This window comes from Alosa pseudoharengus, unplaced genomic scaffold, assembly GCF_046254945.1.
Source record: "Alosa pseudoharengus isolate Yale_2024_CS ecotype anadromous, Long Island Sound unplaced genomic scaffold, YU_APseudo_1.1 YU_APseudo_1.1_scf_23, whole genome shotgun sequence".
Taxonomy (NCBI): Eukaryota; Metazoa; Chordata; class Actinopteri; order Clupeiformes; family Clupeidae; genus Alosa; species Alosa pseudoharengus.
The window spans coordinates 19,341,452-19,366,296 of NW_027468685.1; the positions used below are offsets into that span (position 1 = coordinate 19,341,452).

A 24,845-nucleotide genomic window follows, 5' to 3' on the forward strand; every position below is an offset into this window, starting at 1 on the left:
TAACAGGTTAGCAACTATGGTTTTGGGAAACGCACCCCTGGAGAGTAAAGTCCAGAGTGAAGAAAATCACCAGAGATCCCAGTCACACAAACAACTGCCTCTTCTCTGCCCTAGGCTCTGGGAAACGTTATCGCTGTCTGAGGGACACAGAGAGAATGTGGAAAAGTTTTTATCCCCATTCCCAAGCTATCCGTAGCTTGGAGGATCAGACCCAATCCGAAAGATTAAAGGTCTGGCTACAAGTAATGAAAATGGCCCAACTCGAGGGGCGGCACCAAGCATGCATTTGAAAATATCACTGCACGCAATTGGATAACACTATGACTAATGTTTCCAGACATCGACGTTGCATCGCTGTCGTCATTTGTTAAGCTCGCCTCTTGCCCGCCTATATCAGATACACGGATGTGATTGGTGCAGCTTGGTTTCATGGGCAGAGGTAATGGGCATCATTACTTGTCGACAGTCACTCGCTGAGCAAATTTAAATTTAGCTCTCGCGAGAACTCTGGATTTCCAGGGTAATGCAGATACTAAATTAGGACTACTTTAGCAGGAGCACAAGCATGATGGAAACACCTCATGCAACTGCCATCAAAGTGGCTGTGAGTGCTTGCTCTTGGCATGGCAAGGCCATTCCTGCTAGTGTACTGTTAGGCCTCCACATTGCTGCTTGCAGCTATATTTCTATTTATTTTCTTGTTTATTTACAGATTGCTCAGCCATGGACAGTGGACAAAGCATTTTACTACATATATTCTGTATATTTGTATGTGACTAATACATTTGAATTTAAATTAATTTAATTATGGGTCATTTGAATTTATCACTCATTTATTCTCAGAAGTTAAGATGAAAATGAGTAAAGTAAATTGACTTGCTGAGATTGACTGTGAGCTAAACAATTACTATTTTCCCCCAATGAAACTCTGGAATGGATCTATAGGCCTACCATTTCAATGACCCTAATAAGCATTTAGGCCTACACTGACAGTATCTTATATAGATTTGGCGTGACTATTTATAAAGCAGCTTAGCCATCCGTGATTTCAACATGTGCTGTCCATTGGCATATTCAACTGTATCAGTGTGGTGCTCAGAAGCCAAGGAGAGGGATGAGTCAACGGAAGACAAACTAAGTCAGAACAGACAGTAGACGAAACTGAGGTCACACAGACTGATACAGACCGTAAAGCCCTAAAGAGAGTAGATCAGCTGAACGTACTGTACCACCAAGAGTTCACTACCCAACCTAGAGGGAATATACACCAGGGGCGCGTTTCCATGCGGTGGACATACTGGCACTAGGGCACTCCAAAACAGATGGTTCAGATACTAAATTAAGAGAGCAAATTACAGAAATCATTGGCTCAGGACTGAATGTGTCATATGTGCCATCATTCTGTCACTTCTTGAATTTCCCCTCAATAAATCAATAGATCAATAAAGTATCTATCTATCTATTTTTAGCATTCAATGACAATCCCGGTTCAGTATCAACATGGGGCAAAAAGCTTTCAGTAATCATCTCGTAAATATTATTGTTAAATCATGGGGAACCCAGAAAACAGGTGCAGGTATTGAGGCAGGAGCTTCACTGCAGTGTATTTCTGCTTACATGTAGTGGTATTTTTCTTATCAGTGGATCGCTTTATGGCACAGTTTAATGAAGCCCAAGATACATGAAGGTTGGGGCTGTGAAACATTAGGAGCATTTCTATCGATTCAGTCATACTGATTGAAATAAAACTGTTTAATTGAATAAAGCTCAAATTGAGACATGAGTAAAAACGAAACATTTGCCTGCAGCAACCTGAGATGAGTGCTGTCAATGTGCTCTCATTACACCCAGGTTACAGCGGGGCATCTTTATTCTACCGTCGTACAACCATACATAAGTACATATTCATTTTATATACACTTTTATACAGTTCTTTGCATACAAAAAACAAAAACAAAGAAAAAAAACAACAGGAAAAAAAAACATCCAGTTCAGCTTGACCAAAATAAATACTGTAAATGTGTGCTGTGTGGGCTGTTGGGACGACACACCCACACACCGGGCTACTGCTACAAAAGGCTATCATGTGTGTTGAGTGTGCATACTAGCATGGCGTTATCAGCCAAGCTGGCTTGAGGCCAATTTGTGGTGCCACTGTTCAAGAGTGTAGTCGTGAGACAGTGTGCCATATAGAAAACCCATGACCTATTACATTTAGGTTACACCATCTGACAGCACACCTGCAAGATCCTGCTAGGGTATCCTTGTGAAGCCCATTTGAGCCGGGGATGGTGTTGACTCATGCTTATTCAGTGAGCTTTGCAACAACCATCTGAATAAACAGTTACTTTCCAGCCATAGGCACTGCCAAAGTACTGCATCCCTCACAGTGTCAGACAATGAAGGGAGGCAACTATTTGGGTCAATATTCCCATCCAAAAGATACACACAGAGCCAAACAATAGGAAGGAAGGTCAGACATAGTTGTAGTTATTAGTCTGAATAGGACAGGTTGGAGCGATTAGTTAAGTCTTTTCTGTTTGACTGATATTTGGAAGAACTAAGAACAGGTAAAAGAGGGGGGCATCTTGCTCCTTAATGGCTCTCCACCAATCGGGACAGGAACACTAAAGTCTGGCTGCATGCCGGACGACAGCCGCGTGCCACTCACTTCTCTCAGTCTGGATTTGAGTGCTTTTGGATGGTGGAAGGTTCTAGGACTTCTCTGCCTCACTCTGCCTACTTCAGACAAGGTTTCCTTCATCTAGTTCAGGAAAACCTACTCCCATATTTAAGCTCTACCCTAAATCACAGCTTAGGCCATTTGGTTTTCAACACATTCCTCTTAGTGTGGAAGCAAATGGCTAGAAAAGGCCTCGAGCTGAGCGAGTGCCACAAATCTCTTTGAACCTTTAAGTGTCATAGTTTATGGGTTCAGCTTATAAAAAGAAGGTGAAAAGAAACAGACAGGAAGGAAAGGAAACATAAATCCCCTACCCCTACCTCCCCCTCAATAGTCAACAGTTCCATGTGAGCATTCAAACTTAAGGTAGCCCACCCAAAATCTTCACATCTTCTTCGGTTTGACCTTTAAAAACATTCACCAAAAAATCGAGTTCCACCTTAAGTTCCTGCACGCATGCTGGTGTGTGGGTGGGGCGGAGACGGAGGTGGGGGAGACAGGCGTCACCGGCTGATGTCCCGGCTGCCCTCCCAGCTCTTGGAAGTGGCTTGGTCACTGGCGGGCACAGAGGTAAAGAATGGGTGTCGCAGAGCGGCGGCCAGCGTCAGGCGCTTGGAGGGTTCGTACTCCAGCATGCCCTCCATCAGGTCAAACAAATGGTGATGCTCCTCAGCTTCCGACAACAGGTACCGCTGAGACAAGAATGAAGAGCAACCATGGAAGGGGAGAGGAACAGACACAAGTGAGTGATGGAAGAAACAGCAAGTAGACATGTACTGAAAAAACACAAAAGCGTCAACTTTTAGCTCTCAAAGACCTTGACCAATTTGTGTGAACCATCTAATATGTTTAAACAGTACCATCCTTTACTAACTCACCCCACCTACCCCCTTCCCACCCCACTTTATTTTTATCAGTTAAATTCAAATCAACCACTTTCTCACCCGAAGAGGTTTGCAGTTCTCTCGAACATATCTGCCAGCTGAAGAGTTCTCATCCCAGTCAAGACGGCCATGATAGAAGTACTTCTGTTTCCTGTTCAGAACAGAAAGGGATACCACGATGACACAAAGCATTTCTTAAATCAGAGCTAATGTCAATCAGCAAGCCTTTGGGGGAAGAAAAAGGCTAAATCGATGCATGTATTCATTTTCTACTATACCTGGTTTTGCGGATCATCCTGGAAGGCACTGGTCCCAGAATTCTTTCCATCATAGCCAAATGTTCTCTATTGTCATGTGTCTGAAGTGAGAGGAGGGGGAAAATATATACATCAGCAAATAAAATCACGAAAAGTACTAGTTAGAATCAATCTCTCAATTACACAACCCTCAAATGCAGACAATCTTGAAATTGTAAAATAAATGGGACTTGTGTATGTGTCCTTAGAATGTTTGTTACTATACCTGAAAGAGGGTGAATCCCAGGTAGTACTCAAACAGAATGCAGCCAATGCTCCAGACGTCACATGGTTGACTCCAGCCCAACTCTACAGAACACACAAACAAATTACCCTGCTATTTCTACATCTGTGACGAAAGCATGCAAGGTCCAGCCAGACATTTAAACACACACACACACATGCGCACACACACAGGCAAAAAAATGTTTAGAGGCAGAGCAAGATCAATCTGTCAAGGCAGAACATATAACCATAAATGACTGCAGAGTTGTCTCTGAAGTCTGTCCATTGTAGCAGCACATATTCTGTAATGGGCGACATCTAGTGGCTATACAGAAGTAGTGACAAGAACTCTTATGCAAAGACCAGAATCAGTACACCCTCAGTTTATGCAGTGACGCAGAATGTGCACCAACACAAACTCTCCGGCTTACCCAGTATGACCTCTGGGGCACGGTAGTGTCTTGTGGAGACTATGGTGCTGTGGTGCTCGTGGTCGAAGGTGGCGCTGCCGAAGTCCACCACCCTCACCGCTGTGCTCTTCACCGTCCTCTCCTCCCGTTTCTGAAGAAGAAGCAAACACCATATAAATATTTAGCCCTGTTCTGAGTACTGGCTACAGGTACTGTTCTGAGCAACAAATGCAGATTAACCCATCTCATGATAGATGTCTGAAACGCACAAATCCTCAAGTGCTAGCAGGCTTACCTTCTCTACATTATAGGTCATGGTGAAGTCCGAGTTGACAAACAAAATGTTCTCTGGCTTCAGGTCTGTGTGGGTAAGCTTGTTCTCATGGAGAACTTCAGGGTAAAGAGTAAAAAAAACAATTACAAAGGTAGAAATACACATTACACCAGTGTTTCTCAAACTATGGGTGGGCCCTATGACCCCAAAGTCTGACACGACCAGGCCTTAGCTCAAAGAGAAAAACTGTATTACACAACACGCTCAACTATAGACAAGAACAGACAAGATAAGTAAACCAATGAACTGGCTCTACTGCATGTGAAGACATGTTTCACTGACTCACTGGACATACACACACACACCATAAGTAAAAAAGGGGTACTTACATTTAACGGAGAGGCAAATCTGGTAGGCCATGTGGCGCACCTGACTAATTGAGTAAGCCAGGTAGTTATTCTCCTTCAAGAAATCAAAGGTGCTGAGGGCAAGCAGCTCAAAGCTAATGCACATGTGGCCATGATAGTCGAACCAGTCAAACATCTGGACACATAGGCTGCAGGAAGAGGGGGATGGTAAGGTGGGTGAAAGAATTAATAGGAATCAGGGGGATCAAAATGCATCACAATTTCCTGTGTATTAGCCACATTGTGTATAAACAGCTAGACAGTGTTTTAATCCAAATTAAAAAAGAAAAATCAAAACCATGTATTAACTACAGTGCCCAGTGAATCAAAAGTAGATTAGTGCTTTCATCAAAGAAGAATGAAAAAACTAAATGCATTCCCAAGTATACCCTGTCCCTGTGTATTAACCTCATAGATGAAAAAATTAAGCAAAATCTCAAAAATTTATAAACCTCAGTTAATAGTACAGTACAATAGTTACAGTAGAACAGTACAGTGCACATGTTTAGACATTTTCCTCAACACATCTATTTTGTCTCTCTTATCTACTTTTTTCAAATACCCCCCTCATTTTAAAGTATTACTTCAAACATACCGAAAGCTTTTGCTCAGTATTGTATGTCAGACATAAGCAACATTGATATGTACAATATATACCGCTTCACATCATAATATATTAGTGCATATGCTGCAAACTATCACCACTTTAAAATTAACTATGCAAAAGAGCCACTTGATTGGTCAGACTGTACTGTGTAAGTCATACTTTTTGTTCTCGGGATCTTTCTCGTTTATCTTCTCGAGGACGTTGATCTCGAGACGAGCCGCCTCCCTGTACTTCTCCACATTCTTGATGATCTTCAGTGCCACGTGAGCGCCCCCTCTACAGACACAGAAAGGACATTTTGTTTTGATTTAGTATCTCCTCCTCCCTCATCCAATGCCCTGCTGTAATCAATGGGATGCAATCCTGCCGTTCCACATTTAATGCAACCAAATCCTGTTCAATTCTAATAAAAATCCACCAAGGACCTCCATGGAAGGCAAACCAATCCATGATTTTCAGAAAATGTAATAAATCATATAAAGACACATGGATAATTGATTGGATTCGCTCTGTAATGTACTTACAAGAGTAAATGTAAATAAACAGTAATTGCACTCACTACTGAATAATTTCAATGTTGTCTGTGCACCGTTGAGTACTTTGGCTCTGTCACAAATCTGTACAGTAAACATGTGATGAGGCAGATATGTATAAAGCTGGTGGCTACAAAAACCTGATAAATAGAAAGACCACCTATGGTCACATTTACTCTTGTAAAGGAAAACACTGAAATTCAGCATGTTTTTTTCTCTCTATATTTTGAACCATCTGTATTTATCACTGGGTCTTACCTGCGATGGTCAATACAGCGCATCACCCTGCCAAAGGTGCCCTCTCCCAAAGTGCTGACAATCTCATCTGTGACACAAATAGAGAGCATGGGGAAAGAGCGAGAGAGAAAAGAGAAGAGATAGAAAGACAGTGGGAAAGAAGGTAAAGGCCTTAGATGAGTGCGCAAAGTTAGGTTCAAGTGTAAATGCAGGCAGCAAAAAAAGCTAGCAGCCCTGTCATGACTATCATCTCATGGATGTTTTACACTGGCCAAACACACTTAAAGACAAGAGAATACGACAATCAGAAGGGTACTATCAAACACTAACAGAAAAGGACAAAGGGTTATAACAGTTTGAGAATGCCTGTTTGACCATAAATGTATACCCTACCAATAGGAAAAAAACTCTAAAAACGGTCACTGGTCAACTACAGTTGTTCATTATAGGATTTTGTTTTGACTGGCATTGTTTTGTTTTGACTAGCTATGCACTGACATTAAAAATGGGACCTATTAAGTTGTCAAGACAACTACCCTCGAAGATCAACACAGCGGTCTCTTACGCTCTCACACTAATCATGGCTGTGCGACAAAACGATAACAGAAAGATTACACTGCAAACTTGCCGAAAGAGGCTAATGAGGATTACACTACAGGGAGAAAACACCTTCATCAACAAATCAATTAGGACTATAATCCAAATGGCCCCTGGAAACATAACCGCACACGCATATTGTTTCGGGGGGCAAATTGATACCGTCGCTAACAAAAAAAAAAGCGAAAAAAGCTTTGATCAATATAACTATGGTCCTCTGTGCTTAGGCCCAGATTAGGGAAAACTATAAACAAGTTAAATCTAATTATTTGTTACAGGCCTACCCAGTTTATCTTCAGGCTGTACTGAATGTGCACTTGAAGTAGTGCTAAAAGTAGTCTAACAACAATAAGATGGTGCTAAAAGTAGTCTAACAACAATAAGGTGGTAGATAAGAAATCTACCACCTCACAAACATTATTTGGTTTAGCTTAGAGAATTAGTCGGGCTACATTTGAGGTTTTTAGAATGTGTGAGAAGCTTGACTAAAACTTCTCCCTCATATTTTACAGGCTGTTCTTTTCTCTCTTGCTTTCCGGATCACCACAAGACAGGAAGTTAGAATGAAACAACAAGTTTAGTAACACTACTGTGTGGCCTGATCAGATTTAGATTTAGTAAGCTGGTAAGAAGTCACTATTTGCAAGAAAAAAAAAGATTTTCCATATCCTACCAAAAATGCTACTTCTATTAATCAGGAACATTTGTTCGCCAGCTCAGGACTTGCTCGCTAACCTATTTATTTAGCCTAAGAACATTTTGCATTAGAGAAGCAGAATTTAAGTGTAATCCACTAACAAGCCTTTTTCTGTAAAATACCAATACACTTTCATTAATGTAAAGGAATTTTTGTTCCTTGTGACAAAGTCAACCACTAATCTGGGCCCGTCACTAGTGAAACGTCTGCGTGCCCTAACAATTTACAAACCCTGACAGTTACATATAAAAGTAAGAGCAAATAAAAAAAACTGAATACTGAATGTATGGATTTGAGGAACAAATAAAAAGGAATGTATCTGCAAACAGTACTGACCACAGCTACAAATACATCCACCCGATCCCACCCACTCCCCCCACAAGAAAACATCATCTTCAACGCAATCCCTCCCTGCCTGCTTTGGGCTAGTTGGAGAGAGCATTCTACCATGACATGGTGATCACCACCACCACCATCATCATTTTCATCCTCCCCTTGTGAAATTCTGCTCTATGGTTGAACTGATAGGGAGAAAAGTTACGATAGGAGTAGAATAGTGGCAGTGTGTACATCTCTCTTGCAGGACGTCGCCAGTCCGACAGATCAGGTGACCCTCCTCGTCGTCCCTCACACACACCGCCCGCGTCCGGCTGTCACTCCGCTGCAGTAGGGACCAGCCCATCCCGTGTTCGGAGGTCACCGGCGCGACCGCAGAGGGGAGGAGGAGGAGGAGAGGGGCAGAGAGGAGGAAGGGGGGGCAGCCGTGACCATGGCGACAGCAGGGCGGCGGAGCAGCGCAGTTGGTGTTGTTGATGTAGGTAGATTTGGTTGATCATAGGGCGTTTGGTATGACACCACGTGTGGAGATATATACAACGATAGGGATATAGTGCAAGGGAACAAGTCAAAGATCACATTTCGCCCCCTTCTGCCTTTCTGTCCCCTGTGTTCTGCCCCATCAACCCTCTGCCTAGCCTCATCCTGACAAAAATCACAAGAGCAACCTACATCATAACATATTTAGCAGAACTAAAAACAAGCAGTTATTCACTGATTAGTCTTAAAAAATAGGATGATTCTATCCAGAACAGTGAACAATATCAACTTATGTAAAGCCATGGAACAAGGTGACAGTTGAAGAAACAAAAAAACTTCAGACAAGGGCAAAATGTACCAACTCATTGGTAAGCACCCTCTCTCTTTTCACCGCTCGACAGAGGTTAGAGAAGAATAGAGCAAGAAAGAAAGGTACAGCGAAAGAGAGAGAGATGCTTGCGTCTGCTACTCTTTCTTTGCCCTTACAGGCTGCCTGAAGTTAAAAATATACATGAACCAGAGTTAAAAAGTAAACTCCAGCATGTTAAACCCCCTTTAAAGAGGACCTATTGTTGCCTCTGGACTATCACATCTAACCCCAAGCAGACTTCATAAAAACTAAAAATTCAAGACAAAACAAACAAAAACAAAAACTCCAAACCAAAAGGAAAAGAGTTCACTACTTACCGAGTCCAGGGGCTGTGGAGAAGAGAGGGTTATGGAGAAGAGAGAGATAGAGTGAAACAAGAGACAGAGAGGAAGGGGAGAAGAGGAGTGAGAGGCGTACATGAGGACGTCTCGGGGTGGGCAGTACTCACCGAGGACGATGGGCTATAGGACCTGGTTCTACGTCGCCTTCGTTTGTGCTTACGCCTGCTGCCCTTGCGGCGATAGGACTGGTCACGCTCGCTGCGGTCACGCTCCCGTCGGTAGTCGTAGCTGCTGGGGGAGAAGTCTCGCGCGTAGTAGCTGTCAGCTGCCGAAGCCCCGCCGTGGTCGCGGTCCCGGTCTCGACTGTGTTCCATCCGCCGGTAACCATCACAGTAGCGCCGATCGTATGGCCTCCGATCTGCAGAGCGGTTGTCATAGCTGAAGCAGACAAAGGAGGAGTGGTGTGAATAGTAGAGATTTGCCACAACTGCAGTTGTGAATGAACAGATGCATACACTGGACAAAACATAACCAACACCACCACCACTAATCCATTCGCTATTTATGATAAGAGACTGGACTATGGTGTAACTCAACTGAACTACCTCCCTGAGCAAAGATAAATTATGTTACATGCCATGAGCATGTAGGAACACACATGAAAACATGCCACGAGGTGCAAGCAATAAAATACAGTAAGGAAACATTAGATAAACACACATGGACACACAGACGTACCTCCTGGAACGTGCATAGCCTGCCTCCTGTCGATGAGCTCGGCCCCTCCTGTCCCTTTCGCTGCTGGTGGAGAAAGATGGCGAGCGGCGATGCCTTTGCTTTCGCCCGCGGTCCCTCTCCCGGTCTCGATCACGGTCCCGATACCGGTCCTGGTAACTGCTCCGGCTGCCCCGGTCTGAGGACGGATATCGTCTTGAGTGTGGCATCTGTGAACACAATGGGAGGGTAACCTTCATGAAATCCATTGGGGAAATAGTGGACAGAAGACAGAAGTATAGTTTTTAACTTTGAATATTTGAGATAGCAGAGATAGCCATGACTACAAGCTAAAATGAAGTAATTTCTGTTATAGTCAGATCACAACACCAAGGATGCACAGTTGCCAGTTTAAATTGACAGTCATTTCCACTGCTGGGTGAGAGAAAATGGACATAGGGCCTACATCTTTGGTTTGCGCAAGATGGTTATCGTCAAATTAACTGTAAAAGTGAAAAGGATAAAATGGCAATTTGGTATCTCTTACAGATGCGTTCGAAGAACATCTCATAATCCTCTTTACTAAAGCTACAGCTAACGTTATGTTGTTCGTGGTTAGATCAAGTATCTGTGAAATTCTGTGAAATAAAATCAACTTGGTCATGTTCATGTGTGTACAATGCATTTTTAAGAAGAAAGGGACCAGCTAGTGGCTGTGCGTACTAGGGGAGTTTATTCAGTCGAACTCCAAAATGTTGCAGCCCAGGCTGATCCAAGTTGCAAGTTGATAACTAGCATTCACTTACGTTAGCAAACTTCCACAAACTAAGCTGATAATACCGGACCAATTAGTCGGCTAATATGCCGAACATGATTAACGTAATATAATACAATATCAACCGTGTGTGATGTCAATGTTAAACGACTAAAGATAAACATATCGTTAGCTTTAAATTGGTCTACATGCATCTAGGTGGCGTTGTCACTGCTAGAACGAACTCGCTGGGCGCGTTAAACTCGTTAGCAATAGACTACTTGACGAGAAAATGGTTATTAGCGTTTACATTACGTCTTTCGACGATGTTCCACAAATAATGTTAACATAACAGATCGATACTAACATTTGTTATTATACGTTAATATTATCAAAAAATGCCCAGCTAATGTTATGTCCTCCTGCTGTAACGTTAACCAGCACATCATGCCCAAAGCCTTCACGTTAACGTTAGCTGATACTGATTTCTCTGCAAACGAAGACCGCTCTTAGTCTTATTTTTGCTAGCTAATTTGTAGTCCTAACGTTATCCCTAATGAAAACGTTAGCTTTTAGTTTGCTAGTAAGGCAAAATAGATTCTAGCTGGCTTAAATAATGTCTGGCTCTCAATAACTAGTACGACTATTTTCGACAGGCTCCGTATTAGCTTGAGTCGTAACGTTAGCTATGATAGATTATCATAGCATAGTTCTAGTTTTCAAATGTAGGCTACCACGGCTTAGCTAATGCCCGACCGAATCGTTTCGGTATATATCTTACATTTTCGTGAGTAGTTTGCCAGCAATCAGTAATTTAGAGCTTTTAAGGTTAATGGTCAAATGAGTGTAATCAGCTTTCGAGACTTCGAATAATGTTTGCTTGCTATTGAGCTACCGTTAGCTAGCTAGCTATCTTTGCATTCACTGGTAACGCTGACCGCCATCTTGTCTCGAAGATGGCAGGCTTGCATTTTCTGGCCTCAAATTTAAACATCGGTTATACATTCTCTTCGTACTATGGTTCAGGCAACTCAGGTAAGGCACATGTCGATACTACAACCAATATTTCCTGGCATACCGTTTTAGCAGCGAGGCCTGTACGCTTGTCCCACAGGAAATCCGTGTTGACTCTTCATTCACTCCTCCGTATTTGGTCTCCGCTAGCTATTCGATCACGGAGTTCTCTCCACCCCTGTCTTCAGCTGTGCACGCTTATCGGACGTAAACAATCCACTATTCATAAGTGGCTAGGCCTAAACCCAAACTGGGTTTACTTCCCTCACAGACTGGGTTTCAAGTACCATACGTTTCCAGACTATAGCAAAAACACAAATTTGAGATCTCAGACGGATGAGACAGGGTTCTCTCCAGTCTTCAGCTGTGCACACTTATCGGACGTAAACAATTCATAAGTAGACCTAAACCTAAACTGGGTTTACTTCCCTGGCTAGTTTACACATTATGTTATGTAGGCCTACCACACAATTCTTAAGCTTCCAGACTATTATACCAACAAGACAAATTTGAGACCTCACAAATAAATGCACATTTCAGTAAAATCTGAAATTTTATTTGAGGTAATTTTCAGGTAAAGTTCTGAACATGGGGTCTCCCATCTGTTACAGAATGCATCTATACCTCCAGAAAATTATTTTACCAGAAAATTACGAAAATATCACACATCTCACTTATAGGGATATGTGCAGTGACTTTGATCTTTTACTTTTGGGTTATACTCCTACACCTGTATAAAGGCTTGTGCCCAGGGACAAGACTTAGATCCCCATGTTCCTTGATCTCATATGGCTACTTCAATCCTATCTGAGCATTCTTTGATAACCTTCTCTGATTAAAGTTCTCCAGAAATAGTTGTTGCCCAGTATCAGTGGGAAAATGTCAGAACTGTATTCCCTAACAGTATGTTTACATGCACCCTAATAATCCAATCATTATCTGATTTCTGGGGTCATCAGATTATTCAAGTGGTCATGTAATGCAATATGCTTTATTGGATAAAAGCCATTATCGGATTATGAGAAATCGGATTAACACACCTAGATTTTCCCCCAATTGTCCGATTTCTTTGGTGCATATACCGTAGGCCTATTTCAGAATTAGTTAGTTCTTTTACATCTGTGCATTGGTACAAATCCCAAAAACAAAGCCGATATGTAGTCAAAACGCGAGCAGCAGCAGACAACAAACATGGCGGGCAGCAGCAATAAACCCACAAGCAAAAGACTTCTGGAGTGAAGAGGAAATCAATTGTAGGCCCTATGCTTAATAAGAAAACCCTTAATATACTCCATCTCGACAGTAGGAAATATAGAAATGGGAACACACTTCGAAAAGTGTCAGCAAAAATGCCTAGATGTTTTGAAAATAATAGGAAGTTTGAGTTTTACGTCATGTACTTGGAAATAAATTTGACTAATGGACAAAATCATGTAAACCAGTTTTTTTTTAAATATTACATTACTGAAGTGCATGTAAATGCGCCAGATCAGGTTTTTCCAGGGCAGTCATGGCCTACTGGTTAGGGCTTTGGGCTTGTAACTGGAGGGTTGCCGGTTCGATCCCCGACCAGTAGGAACAGCTGAGGGCAAGGCACCTAACCCCTCACTGCTCCCCGAGCACCACTGTAGTAAGGCAGCTCACTGCTCCAAGTAAGTGTGTGCTTCACCTCACTGTGTGTTCACTATTTCAAAGATGGGATAAATTCGACCAAATTCCTTGTATACGCAAGATTATTGCCAGTTATGGTCATGTAAACGGGCTGACTGCCAAGCAACATTGATCAAAAAGTTGCATTGGGTAGCCGATCATCTGAGACTGCACTTTCTTGACTGCATGACATTTACATCCAGAATTTGCTTGATAACTCAATCAGTCTTCCCTCAGTTGCTGTGGCTATTGTTGTGCATTCCATTCATGTGTGATGTTTATTATGTTGCTACTTGCATTTGCATTTTCAGCTCAGTCATTTTTTGAAACATTTTTAATGAACAAAAAAGCAAAACAAACTCCATACCCCCCCCCCATCTCTAACCATAATATGAATATAATATAACCATATTATGTAAACACACATAGACCCCTCTTAAGTTATTTTTCATTTTATTTTAAAAAACATAAATAGAAGTCGTACAACAAGGGATTATTTATAAAATCACATTAACAGAAAACCCTCTACAGCAGGCGTCCTGTACATCGTTGGGAGCCACAGTTACACAGAAGGACTTTCCCCTCCACACTCCCCACCTCATAATTATAGTCCCATGTTAGCTCTGTTCCAGCTTTGACACGCCTGAAGGAGAGCAAGAGAGGACAAAAGTAAGGAACAATTAAAAAAGAGAAAAATAATTTTAAAAAAAACTTTAAAAAAAGAAAAGTTTGTTCCAGCTCAAAAAAAACAAAACATTTATTCATGGACACCATCGTGTAACACTATTTCAAGGGTTTGCAAGGCACATCTGAGTGTGATATACACTGCAATTAATCCTTGAAATGTAAAACAGTGAAGCAAAATGTGTGATACAATACACTCTATGTACAATCTCCTGCTTGCTGAAAAGTAGCTGCTCAAACTGGACCTAAACTGATTCTGAAGCTTTTTGTTAAGATTTCTGATAAGACCTAGGCCACGTCACACCTCTACCATTATGGAGTGAAAATTAAGACTCAATATTCTCATTTTTCCATTGACTCACTGTTTACTCACTTTTTGGTGAAGAAAGCAACCCAAGGGAAGCGGAGGTCATGAGTGTCCACAAACACATTCTGCACGAACAGGTTAGGATCACAGCTATGCTGAAAGACAAGTTGTTAGGTAAAAATTCAAAAAATTAAATCAGAAAAAAAAAACAAGTTTAGGAAAATAAGATTTTTCTTTTTCATAACAACAGTACCTTGAAAAACTGAGAACTATGTGAACATTGAGTTTTCCTTTAATGGTTAACCCTTAAGGGCGTTGGTTATGCATATGAACATCAAAAGCACTAAATCTTGTAATCTTGTTTCCCCATCTTGCCCAAGGGGCTTGAAATGGCGAGAATGAGAACTTCACCTGGCCAGGAGAGGATGCTATTGCTTACATTGAGGTAGCGCCCAAGGTTGCCCTGCTGGAGTGCATCAATTATATAACAGTTCTCCTCCCCATCAAAGAGCCTCCGGGTAGCATTTTGAGAGGGCGAGTCCTTCTGGCCACTTGGTTTGGTTGTTTCACCACCAGGCTTCACCTTGCGATGGGTGGACTTGACCGCAAAACCAGGTCGGGAACCATGGGACCCTGTGGGACTCCTCATTTCCACAGAGACTGCCACCCAAAAAGAAACAATGAAGTGTCACAGACAAGAAAAACGAGTAGTACCCTAGTCATACAGCACAACCGGAAAGTTTTCAGACCGTTTTCCAGTTTTCCACTTTTTGTTATGTTTCAGACTCGTTTTTTCATATTCCATTGGGTCCTTAGTTACCTCTCTGACCAAGGCCCTTCGTTACGGATTACACAGTTTGGCTGAGCAGCCAGATCTAGGAAGACTGTTGGTTGTTCCAAATCTTTTCCATTTGAGAATGATGGAGGCTACCGTGCTCTTGGGCACTTTCAATTTAGCAGAAATGTTCTTGTGTCCTTCCCCAGATCTGTCTTGACACAATCCTGTCTCGCAGCTATTTTAAGATGTAAACCATTTTTTTGTCCTTTTCCAAATTAGTAAAAAAAAACAAAGCAATATTTCATTACAGAATGTAGTGATAGTGACTGTTCCTCACCCTTCAGTATCTTGGCATTTCGACGGGTTATATAGTTTCGTCGTATGGTTATGTCATCTTCTAGGTCATCAGCCACAAAACTGTCATCAGAACCGCTATGGTCCCCACTTGAGACGTCTTCGTCGTCGTCATCATCATAATCTTCATCGTCATCAGTGTCAGAATCATCATCATCATCATCATCACTGTCCATAACTACCTGCATATCTGAGGACACAAAGCCAAACGCCAGAGAAGCCAAATTAATAAGTAGAAAAAGAAAAACAGCTTCCTAGATTTTATACTGCATATAGCATAGTTTGTTACCTGCAGTGCTGTTACTTGCTGCATTAGACTGGGATTTCCTGGTATTCTCTTTGCTGGCATCCTCGCCATCTGAACAGTACGCGCTGCTCTCATAGCCCTCCTTCATCTTCTCCACACCCTCTATGTAATCCAGGTTAGCAAAGTACTCATCGCCAGACACCTTACCTTCAGCGTTAGCCAGTTCATCAGTCACTATTTTACCTGGACAAGACAGAAGCAGAAAACAGGTCATGTGTATTGTGATGACCATGCCATGCCCACTAGATGGTGCTTAGAGGTGAAAGGTGGATGTGTTACCTTGTAATGCATCCTAAGGCTGCAGAAAAATCACACTTGTGAGCTAGTGTCAACAAAGCAGTGTGGTAGCGGCTAAAGGTGAGGTGTACTTTAATCTGCTCACTGCCCTTACCTGCAAAGGTACAAACGAAGGTGCCTTTGCCCACGTCGTCCAGGCACCGGATGCCCCAACCTTTGTGCTGTGTCTTAAACAACTCCAGCCGGAGCTGTGGGCCGTGCTGTACCACCCGGTTGCAGCACATCCGCGGGTCGCAGCGGCACAGCGGGTTACACTCATGCACCCTTAACAGCCAGAAAGAAACACATATGCCAGTCACAACTCATAACAAAACTGTCTGTACACAACTCATGACAAACACAACTCATGACAAAACTGTCTGTGCACAACTCATGACAAACACAACTCATGACAAAACTGTCTGTGCACAACTCATGACAAACACAACTCATAACAAAACTGTCTGTGCACAACTCATGACAAACACAACTCATGACAAAACTGTCTTTATAACAATAATAACACAAGCATAACATCTGAAGATGCAGCCATGGGAAAGCAGAGGATGGGAATCGTGAATTAGACACAGACACCAAGACAGAACACTTACCCTGTAACCAGAGGTGCAAGTAGCCTCTTGTGAGCATAGCCAGCATTTACATCCACAGGCCCTCCGGGGCACAGCGCTGTGGCCTCAATTGTAAGCTGGTGACACGAGCACTTCGACCTGCATCACGCACACAGAACAGACAGCTAATGTAGCGGACCAGCTAGGCTTGATGAGACTTGATTTACACCATTGGCTGGAACCAAATTATTTGTGTGTAGTAACTCATATTGACAAATAATTATGATTCTGTTCTGATGTTTTAAGCCACGATCTGTGTCTGAAAACAAACACCAACACACCTATCCAAGCAGCCATCAGTGCAGTCACAGCCAACCAGGAAGTCTGTCTGGGTATTTATGTACACCCCCTTGCCTGGTTTCCTTTTGGCAATGTACTCGATAAGTTCAGGCCTAGAAGAATCTATCAGATTGATGCAGGGGATGGGCACCGTCTCGCTTCCCTTGGAGATGTCCGGGAGAGAGTAGAACACCTCCGGCTGCCTCGGTGGCAGGGCACGTTTGACCAACACGAAGGGGTCCAGAGAGAACATGTCCAGCAACAGGAAGTCGCAGCGCGTCTGGAACAGGAAGTCCTGCACCTGTTTCATGGTGCTGAGGCTCCGTCCACACGGTGAGCGGTAAAACACGTGGAACGACACCTGCATCACATTAAGGATTTTTTCTAAGCAACATGACAGATACTCTCTACATGTAGAGTAGTCAAGGATTAACCAGAGGTGGAAAGTAACGAAATACATTTACTCACGTTACTGTATTGAGTAGTTTTTCTGTGTATTTTGTATTTTTTAAGTAGTTTATAAAATCGGTATTTTAAATTTTACTTGATTACATTTTGAGTGAAGTATTGTACTTCGCTACATCAAAAATCCCATCCGTTACTTAAGTAAAAAAAAAAAAAGACTAACGAAAATGGAAAGGGAGAGAAAAAAAAAATCGCGCCCTAAACTACTAGCCTAGTGATAATGATCAGCATGTAGCCTACAACAGGACATGAATCAAGCTGGCGCCATGCAGTCTTTCTGAAAGTGATGGAGACTGGATCACGAAATGCATCAGATTAGCCTAACCTATGAAACGATGGTTACGTATGTAACCGCGGTTCTATGAATTTCGGATGACCGCCAGAGGCGGTGCTTTCAGCACCTGGATGTCCATCACATACGCATGTAGGTCGAGTGTTTGTACCAACAAAGTCACCTGTGACCGGGGTGACGTATGACGCAACGTCATGCACTTAAGGTGCTTTCACCCCGGAAGTGACCTCTTGGCAATCTTCTCGTCCCCCCTCCGAGTGACTGCCAAGCTCTGGCGGTCATCCGAAATTCATAGAACCGCGGTTACATACGTAACCATCGTTCTATTACATTTCTTCTGACCGCCAGAGGCGGTGCTTTCAGCACCTGGATGACACATACCAACAAGGTCACGAGGAGGAGAACTTACCTTTTTGACCCCTTAATGGCTTAAGAGAGTAGCGGTGACTAGCGGGTTACTTGCAGCCACGTTAACTCTGTAGAATCTTGCGAATGTGCAAGATGATGCCCATGATGCCGCCGCACAAATGTCGGACAGTGGCACCCCCCTTAGGGCCGCCCATGATGTCGCCACACTCCGGGTTGAGTGGCCGCGGACGGAGGCTGGGATTGGTAGGCCCCTGCCGTCATAGGCCTTGTAGACAACCTCGACAATCCACCTGGACAGTCGTTGTTTTGACAATGCCTGGCCGCGTCTTGGCCCTGAATGGCAGACAAAAAGTGATTCCGACCGCCGGAATCCAGTGGTTGACTGAATATATGCCCCTAGAGCACGGACTGGGCACAGCAAGGCTGTGTTTCCCTGCTGTTCATCCTCCCCAGTTGGAGGATCAAACGCGGCTAAATGGAGGGGTTGATTTACAAACGAAGAGGAGAAAGTCTTCGGTAAAAAAGATGGGTTAGGCCACAATGTGACCCCCGTTTCTCCCGGGGCCCATTGGAGGCACTCACGGCTGATTGATAGAGCGTGTAACTCCCCCACCCTCTTTGCTGATGCCATGGCCAACAGAAAGGCAGTCTTCAATGATACCCATTTAACCTCTGTGTTCGCAAGAGGTTCAAATGGGTGCCGGCACAGTGCCTCCAACACCAATGGTAGGTCCCAGGAAGGTGTCTGGCTCCGCTGTGGCGGCCTGAGTCGCTGTGTCCCCCTCAGGAAACGAGTCACCAGTGTGTGGGAGCCCACGGTGACGCCATCCACCTTGTTGTGGCTGGCAGATATTGCCGCGGCATAAACCCGGATGGTGGCTGCAGCCAGGCCCCCGTCAAAACGAGACTGCAAGAATCCGAGAATTGTCGGTACTGGACAACTGGTCGGCTCCTCCCCGCGGGCCCGGCACCATTCCACGAAGAGCTTCCACCTGTTCGCGTAGAGCGCATTAGTGGAAGCCGCCCGCGAGTTGTTGATGGTATAAACAACTGCTGGGTCGCAAGCACCTAGCAGAGGCTCAGGCCCCTCAGTGGCCATACCCATAACTGTAGGCGCGCTGGATTCGGGTGCCAGATCTGTCCCCCCAGTTGTGAGAGGAGGTCCGCACGAACGGGGAGGCGCCAAGGGCGTCCGACCAACAGCCCGTGCAACACTGGGAACCACAGCCTCCCGGGCCATCTGGGGGCTATCAGCAGCACCGTGTGGCCCTCCTGGGAGATCCTGTGGAGAATGGCACGGATCAGTGGAAGGGGGGGAAATGCGTACAAAAGCTGCTGGGGCCACTCGTGTGCCAGCGCATCCTGGCCTAAGGGGCTCGTTGCCTCTTCCAGGGAAAACCATAGGGGGCAGTGTGTAGAGCCTTGGGAGGCGAAAAGATCCACCTCTGCTCTGCCGTACCGCCGCCAGATGGCCTGCACCACCTCTGGGTGTAGCCTCCACTCCCCAGGATGAGGGCTCTGTCGGGACAAGAAGTCTGCTGCCGTGTTCCGAATGCCCGCTATGTGCATTGCCCTCAGGCTCAGCAAGCGGGGGTAGGCCCAAGACAGCAACTGGTGAACTAGGCTCAGGGATGACTGAGACCTCGTACTCCCCTGGTGGTTTATGAGGTAAACCACTGCTGTGTTGTCGGTCCTCACAAGCACATGCCTCCCCGACAGCACAGGAAAGAAGTGCCTGAGGGCAAGGAGAACTGCCTGAAGCTCCAACACATTTATGTGTCGGCGCCGCTGTTGGGGGTCCCACGAGCCGCGAACAGCCCTGCACTGCCAAACAGCACCCCAACCTGTCAAAGAAGCGTCGGTCGTTACGACCTCCCTGCGGGAGGGTATGGCACCAAGGGGAACCCCCTGAGTCAAGTATGCCCGGCTGTTCCATGGTCGTATGCACTGAATACACCTGGCAGTGACTCTCACCAGCTTGTGCCTGTCTGCTCTTGGATCCAACCCCAGTCTGTTGATCCACATCTGGAGCGGTCTCAACGAGAGGAGGCCTAGGGGGACAACGGCAGCAGCTGCCGTGAGCGTGCCCAGTAGTACCTGGAAGGAACTGAAGGTTTGCACTTGGCCTCTCCTGAACTGTCCTACCCGACTGAGGATGTCGTTCACCCGTTGGGGAGATGGGGTTGCCTGTCTCCTGCGAGAATCCAACTGGATACCAATGAACACTAGACGCTGACTGGGCGTCAACGTACTCTTCTCGAGATTTATCCTGAGTCCTAACCTGCCTGAGTGAGATATCAACAGAGATAGGTCCCTGAGCGAATCTGACTCTGTCTGAGACACTACCAACCAATCGTCCAGGTACGAGAGGATGAGCATACCTGTTTTTTGTAGTGGTGCCAGTGCTGCTGCCACGAATCTGGTGAAAATCCGAGGGGCCAGTGATATTCCAAAGGGGAGGACCCTGAACTGGTAGGCCCTTCCCTCGAACGCAAAGCGCAGGAACTGCTGGTGATGTGGTGCAATTGGTATGTGAAAATAGGCATCCTTGAGATCTATTTTCGTGAACCAGACGTCCTTCCCGATGGTCTGGAGGACGTCTGCTGTGCGCAACATATGAAATGTTAAGGTTTTGAGGTAGTTGTTTAATGACCTGAGATCCAATATGGGGCGAAGACCACCCCCTTTTTTTGGGATTATGAAATACGTGGAGTAGAAGCCACTGTTCAGTGAACATGGCTCTACGGGCTCTATTGCTCCTTTGTCTAGAAGGGCCCTGACCTCCTGACGCAGGGCCAGTGCCTTGGCCTCGTCCCTTACTGTTGTCATCCTGACCCCTGTGAACCTTGGCGGTCGGCGTTTGAACTGAATGCTGTAGCCCTCTGATAGGGTGTCCAGCACCCAGGGGTCTGATGTTAGCGCTTCCCAGCTCAACAGCTGTTGGCTGGTGAAGCGACCGACCGCCGGGACTGAGCCGTCACTGCCTGCCCGCTCGGCCCCTCCGGCTCCTGGAGGGGCGGCGGCTATATGTTGTGTCCTGCTGTGCCGGACGAGTGGTCTGTCTAGTGACGGGCCTGCGAAATCCCCCTGGTGGAGGTGGCCTTGACTGAGACACAGGCCGTGATATCACTTGGGCCCTGTCAGTCCCTGAATAGGGTCTCTGCCGGTGAACAGGTGTGTGGTTTAAACTGGCAAATTGTTGCCTGACCTGTGTCGCCCGCAAACCGCGTTCCAGGGCCTGCTGCGCCGCAGGTCCGAACAGCTGTCCCGGCACAACCGGTAGAGAACGGAGGACCTTCCTGCTAGGCTCAGACAGCGAAGACTGGGCGAGCCATACCTGACGTCGCGCGAGTGTGAGAGAAGACATCACCCGCCCGAGCTCCCTTGACATATAGGCAAATGCCCGCAACGAGGCTTCACTGAGGGTTTGCGCTGATGGGTCGACCCCAGGAGACTGGAGGATCTGGGAGAGGGCTAAAACAAGATGGGACATAGAATTCCCTATACGTGCCATCCGTGCCGCCGCGTCATAACTCTTCCCGAGCAGGTCGTCCGTCAGGCGACATTGTGGCCATGGGCAGCGCACGTCTGGTCTCAACGCCTCATCGGGCGAGAGGATCAAGCCTGCCAATGTGGGTTCTATACTAGGCATCTTGTCGAGGCCACAGCTGGATGCGCCCTGCATATTAGCTAGTGCCCTACAATCACTAGGGAGATGGGAAAAACGCCTTGGGTCTGCCCAACATCGCTGTAGCTCTTCCATAAAGGGGGCTGACGGCGGGACACACAATGTAGTTGCAGTCGGGGTCTGCATGAAAAAAGCACTCTGCGCACCTGCCTCCGCGGGTGGTGCATCCACCCCTAGACGTGCCAGTGCTAACTGTATTGCTGGCCTCAGCCCTAGAGCCGGACCAGCAGCCGTGCTACCCAGAGAACCACCATCCTCTAGGGAGTTGGAGTCAGAGCCGTAAGATACCAGCTCTGCCACGTCCTCAGCCCACTCATCTACCGTCCTTAGACTCTCTGAGGCTCTGATGGAAAGCACATCATCCTCAGAGACACTTACTGCTGGGGACAGTACAGGGGGCGGTGGGCCGTGTGTTGAAGCACTTGTAGCGGAACCGCTAGCTGGCTGTACATCAGGACGCTGCAAACCCTCCAGTAGTGCCTTTATCTGAGCGAATTCCTCCGCCAAAAAGTCCACTTTCTGGGCCAAAGGGTCTGACTTAGTGCGCTTAGGAGCACTCCCCGTCTGTAGGTCTAGCACGCTTGCTTGCCTGCGTCTCTGTAATCTAGGGGACTGGCCAGGATCCGCCTGTGCACAGGCCAATGGAGATCCTGCAGCTCCCTCTAGGCCGGCCAGTCTGGCGGCGCGGGCAGCCAAACTCAAACAACAACAGTCTACACAAGCCCTCTCCGTCAGCCCTTGTCTAAGGTGGTCTACACCAAGGCAACGGGGGCAGCGGTCGTGACCGTCATCAGGCTCCAGGGAGGCCGAGCACTCGGCGCACACCATAAACATGCCGCAATTAAGTAAATAAACAAGGTCACCGTTACTGACAATGGGCACTCGGCCCAGTCCAGCTGCGGATAGAGCGAAATGCACTCGTTGCAGCACGAACTACAGTTACAAGCGAAAACCACAAACTGAAATTGTAATCAGACAGCTAACAACCGCTGTCTATTATAAAGCTGACTTGAAGAATGAAAGCGAGTAACCGCTATCCACAATCGCTAAGTTATATTTAAACCAACACAAAATACAAGACACCTAGTGTCATTCAAAGCACAGAAGATCAGCAATAATGCCGGGCTAATGTTAGCCTGCGAAAATCTGGTCGGAGGCACCTAGGAATGCCGGCGAGGCCACCGATATCCTAGGCTAAGCCAGCTAACAGTTAACGAGAGGGCAAATTTCCTTCGACGTCAACCTAGAGCGAAACCACTCGTGGACGCGTCAATAATTTAGAAACCCAAGCACTTACCTTGATGAAATGTACAGCAATCGCAGTCTTAAGAGGGCGAAAACGCAGCTCCAACCCGTAAAGGGTTACAAGACTCCTAGCGATTGACTCGAACACCTACGTCCATACGAGAAGATGACAAGAGGTCACTTCCGGGGTGAAAGCACCTTAAGTGCATGACGTTGCGTCATACGTCACCCCGGTCACAGGTGACTTTGTTGGTACAAACACTCGACCTACATGCGTATGTGATGGACATCCAGGTGCTGAAAGCACCGCCTCTGGCGGTCAGAAGAAATGTAATAGAAGTGTATTTTCCGCTATTCCAATCGGTTGTCTCAGTTCGTTTTAGCACTAATGATTGCGGAGATATTTAAGCAAACACCATGGGATTTCGTGTTTTGACGTTTGTGCTCACCTTTCTTTGGAAAGAAGTTTATTAGCAGTTGTTTCCCCTCATTTTGATGTCTCTCTTTTTCCCCCGTTTTGGCCTTTGTTTTTAGTAACCTGACTTGGCTTTCTTGGAGAAAGACAATGCACCAGCAGCAAAACAATTAGCGGTCCACTACCAGCGATGCTCAACTAAATAAGCAAAAGATAGACTACCTTATGAATCGTGCAGGCGGACTACACCATTTAGCTCTTCAGCAAGGGAGAGAGAGTGACCTTACACAGTTTTCACTATGTTTTGTATACAAAATCCAGTCAGTCAAACTTTAAATTTCGTCTTGACATTCATTTTGACATTTAATTTGGATGTTAAAATATTCAGGTAAAATAAATATATGGTGGAAATAAGTATTGAATGCTTATTTTTTTCCCCAGTAATTAGCCTAAACTTCCAGTGAGTCTATTCGAAATTTTCACCACACATTATATTAACACACATATAAAAAATCCAAACATAAGAGTTTTGTGTATTAAAGTGGAATGACACAGGAAAAAAAGTATTGAACGTGCCTACTGAAATTTCTTCAATACTTGGTGGAAAAGCCTTTGTTTGTAAAGACAGCTTCAAGACATTTCCTGTATGACAAAACGTATTGGTCTCAGTCATAGACTGTATAGTTGTATATATACAGTCTATGGTCGCAGTATCAGGTCTGATTTTGGCCCATTGTTCTAAACAGATTCCAGGGGTCCCTCTTGTGAATCCTGATCTTTAGTTACTTCCAGAACTATTTAATTGAATTGGCTGCCTTCAAGTCTTTCTGGAGCTTTCTCCGAGTAGTCCTTGGCTCTTGGAATTGACTATCCTTCTGACTCCCTGGTCATAAATATTACGAGGAGATCCTGTGCATGGCCGGTTGATGATGCAGTGATGTTTCTTCCACTTGCAGATAATGGCTCCCATGCTGCTTACTGGAAGATTCTGATGTTTTGAAATGCATCTGTAACCAGTTTCATTGATATGTTTTGCAACAATAAGGTTGCAAAGGTCTTGGGAAAGCTTTTTGCTTTTATCCATCATGAAATGTTTCTTGTGTGACACCTTTGTAATGAAAAACCTTTTTATAGCCCATCAATATGTAGGCTACTAACCAAGCTTATATTAATTTGCACAGATAGGATAACTACTCTCTATACAGATTCCAGCTCGTAGTTCCTTCCCTTTCCTTGCCTTAGTGCTTTTTCTTAGCGTGTTTAATACTTTTCCCCTGTGTTATTCCACTTCATTACATGACTCTACTT

General features: G+C 45.1%; 2 protein-coding genes across 8 annotated transcripts in view; both read right to left on the reverse strand.

The window, feature by feature from the left end:
• Positions 1 to 1,784: 1,784 nt before the first annotated feature.
• On the reverse strand, positions 1,785 to 12,105 carry clk2a (CDC-like kinase 2a). 2 transcript variants are annotated; one of them, XM_076301916.1, is made up of 13 exons: positions 11,864 to 12,105; positions 10,056 to 10,261; positions 9,485 to 9,755; positions 8,421 to 8,511; positions 6,578 to 6,644; positions 5,946 to 6,062; positions 5,162 to 5,328; positions 4,794 to 4,888; positions 4,520 to 4,649; positions 4,090 to 4,172; positions 3,846 to 3,925; positions 3,628 to 3,718; positions 1,785 to 3,375 (listed from the first exon to the last, which is right to left on the reverse strand). In XM_076301916.1, exons 2-13 carry the CDS (start codon positions 10,259 to 10,261, stop codon positions 3,187 to 3,189), a joined length of 1,587 nt encoding a protein of 528 aa, XP_076158031.1. In that variant the 5' UTR covers positions 11,864 to 12,105; the 3' UTR covers positions 1,785 to 3,186. The 2 variants fall into 2 exon arrangements, with proteins under 2 accessions (XP_076158031.1, XP_076158032.1); XM_076301917.1 differs by lacking the exons at positions 8,421 to 8,511; positions 10,056 to 10,261; positions 11,864 to 12,105 and having other exon boundaries at positions 9,485 to 9,616.
• Positions 12,106 to 13,885: 1,780 nt separating this feature from the next.
• Positions 13,886 to 24,845, reverse strand: part of setdb1a (SET domain bifurcated histone lysine methyltransferase 1a) — a 53,209-nt gene continuing 42,249 nt past the window's right edge. For 5 of the 6 annotated variants that reach the window (XM_076301923.1, XM_076301921.1, XM_076301920.1 and 2 more), the window contains 8 exons: positions 17,066 to 17,424; positions 16,767 to 16,883; positions 16,271 to 16,440; positions 15,862 to 16,062; positions 15,556 to 15,762; positions 14,880 to 15,100; positions 14,507 to 14,595; positions 13,886 to 14,092 (listed from right to left, as the gene is read on the reverse strand). In XM_076301923.1, the coding sequence (XP_076158038.1) occupies positions 13,975 to 14,092; positions 14,507 to 14,595; positions 14,880 to 15,100; positions 15,556 to 15,762; positions 15,862 to 16,062; positions 16,271 to 16,440; positions 16,767 to 16,883; positions 17,066 to 17,424 (1,482 nt within the window). In that variant the 3' untranslated portion in view covers positions 13,886 to 13,974. Of the gene's footprint in view, positions 14,093 to 14,506; positions 14,596 to 14,851; positions 15,101 to 15,555; positions 15,763 to 15,861; positions 16,063 to 16,270; positions 16,441 to 16,766; positions 16,884 to 17,065; positions 17,425 to 24,845 lie in introns of those variants that run through there. The other variant, XM_076301925.1, reaches the window with a different exon arrangement.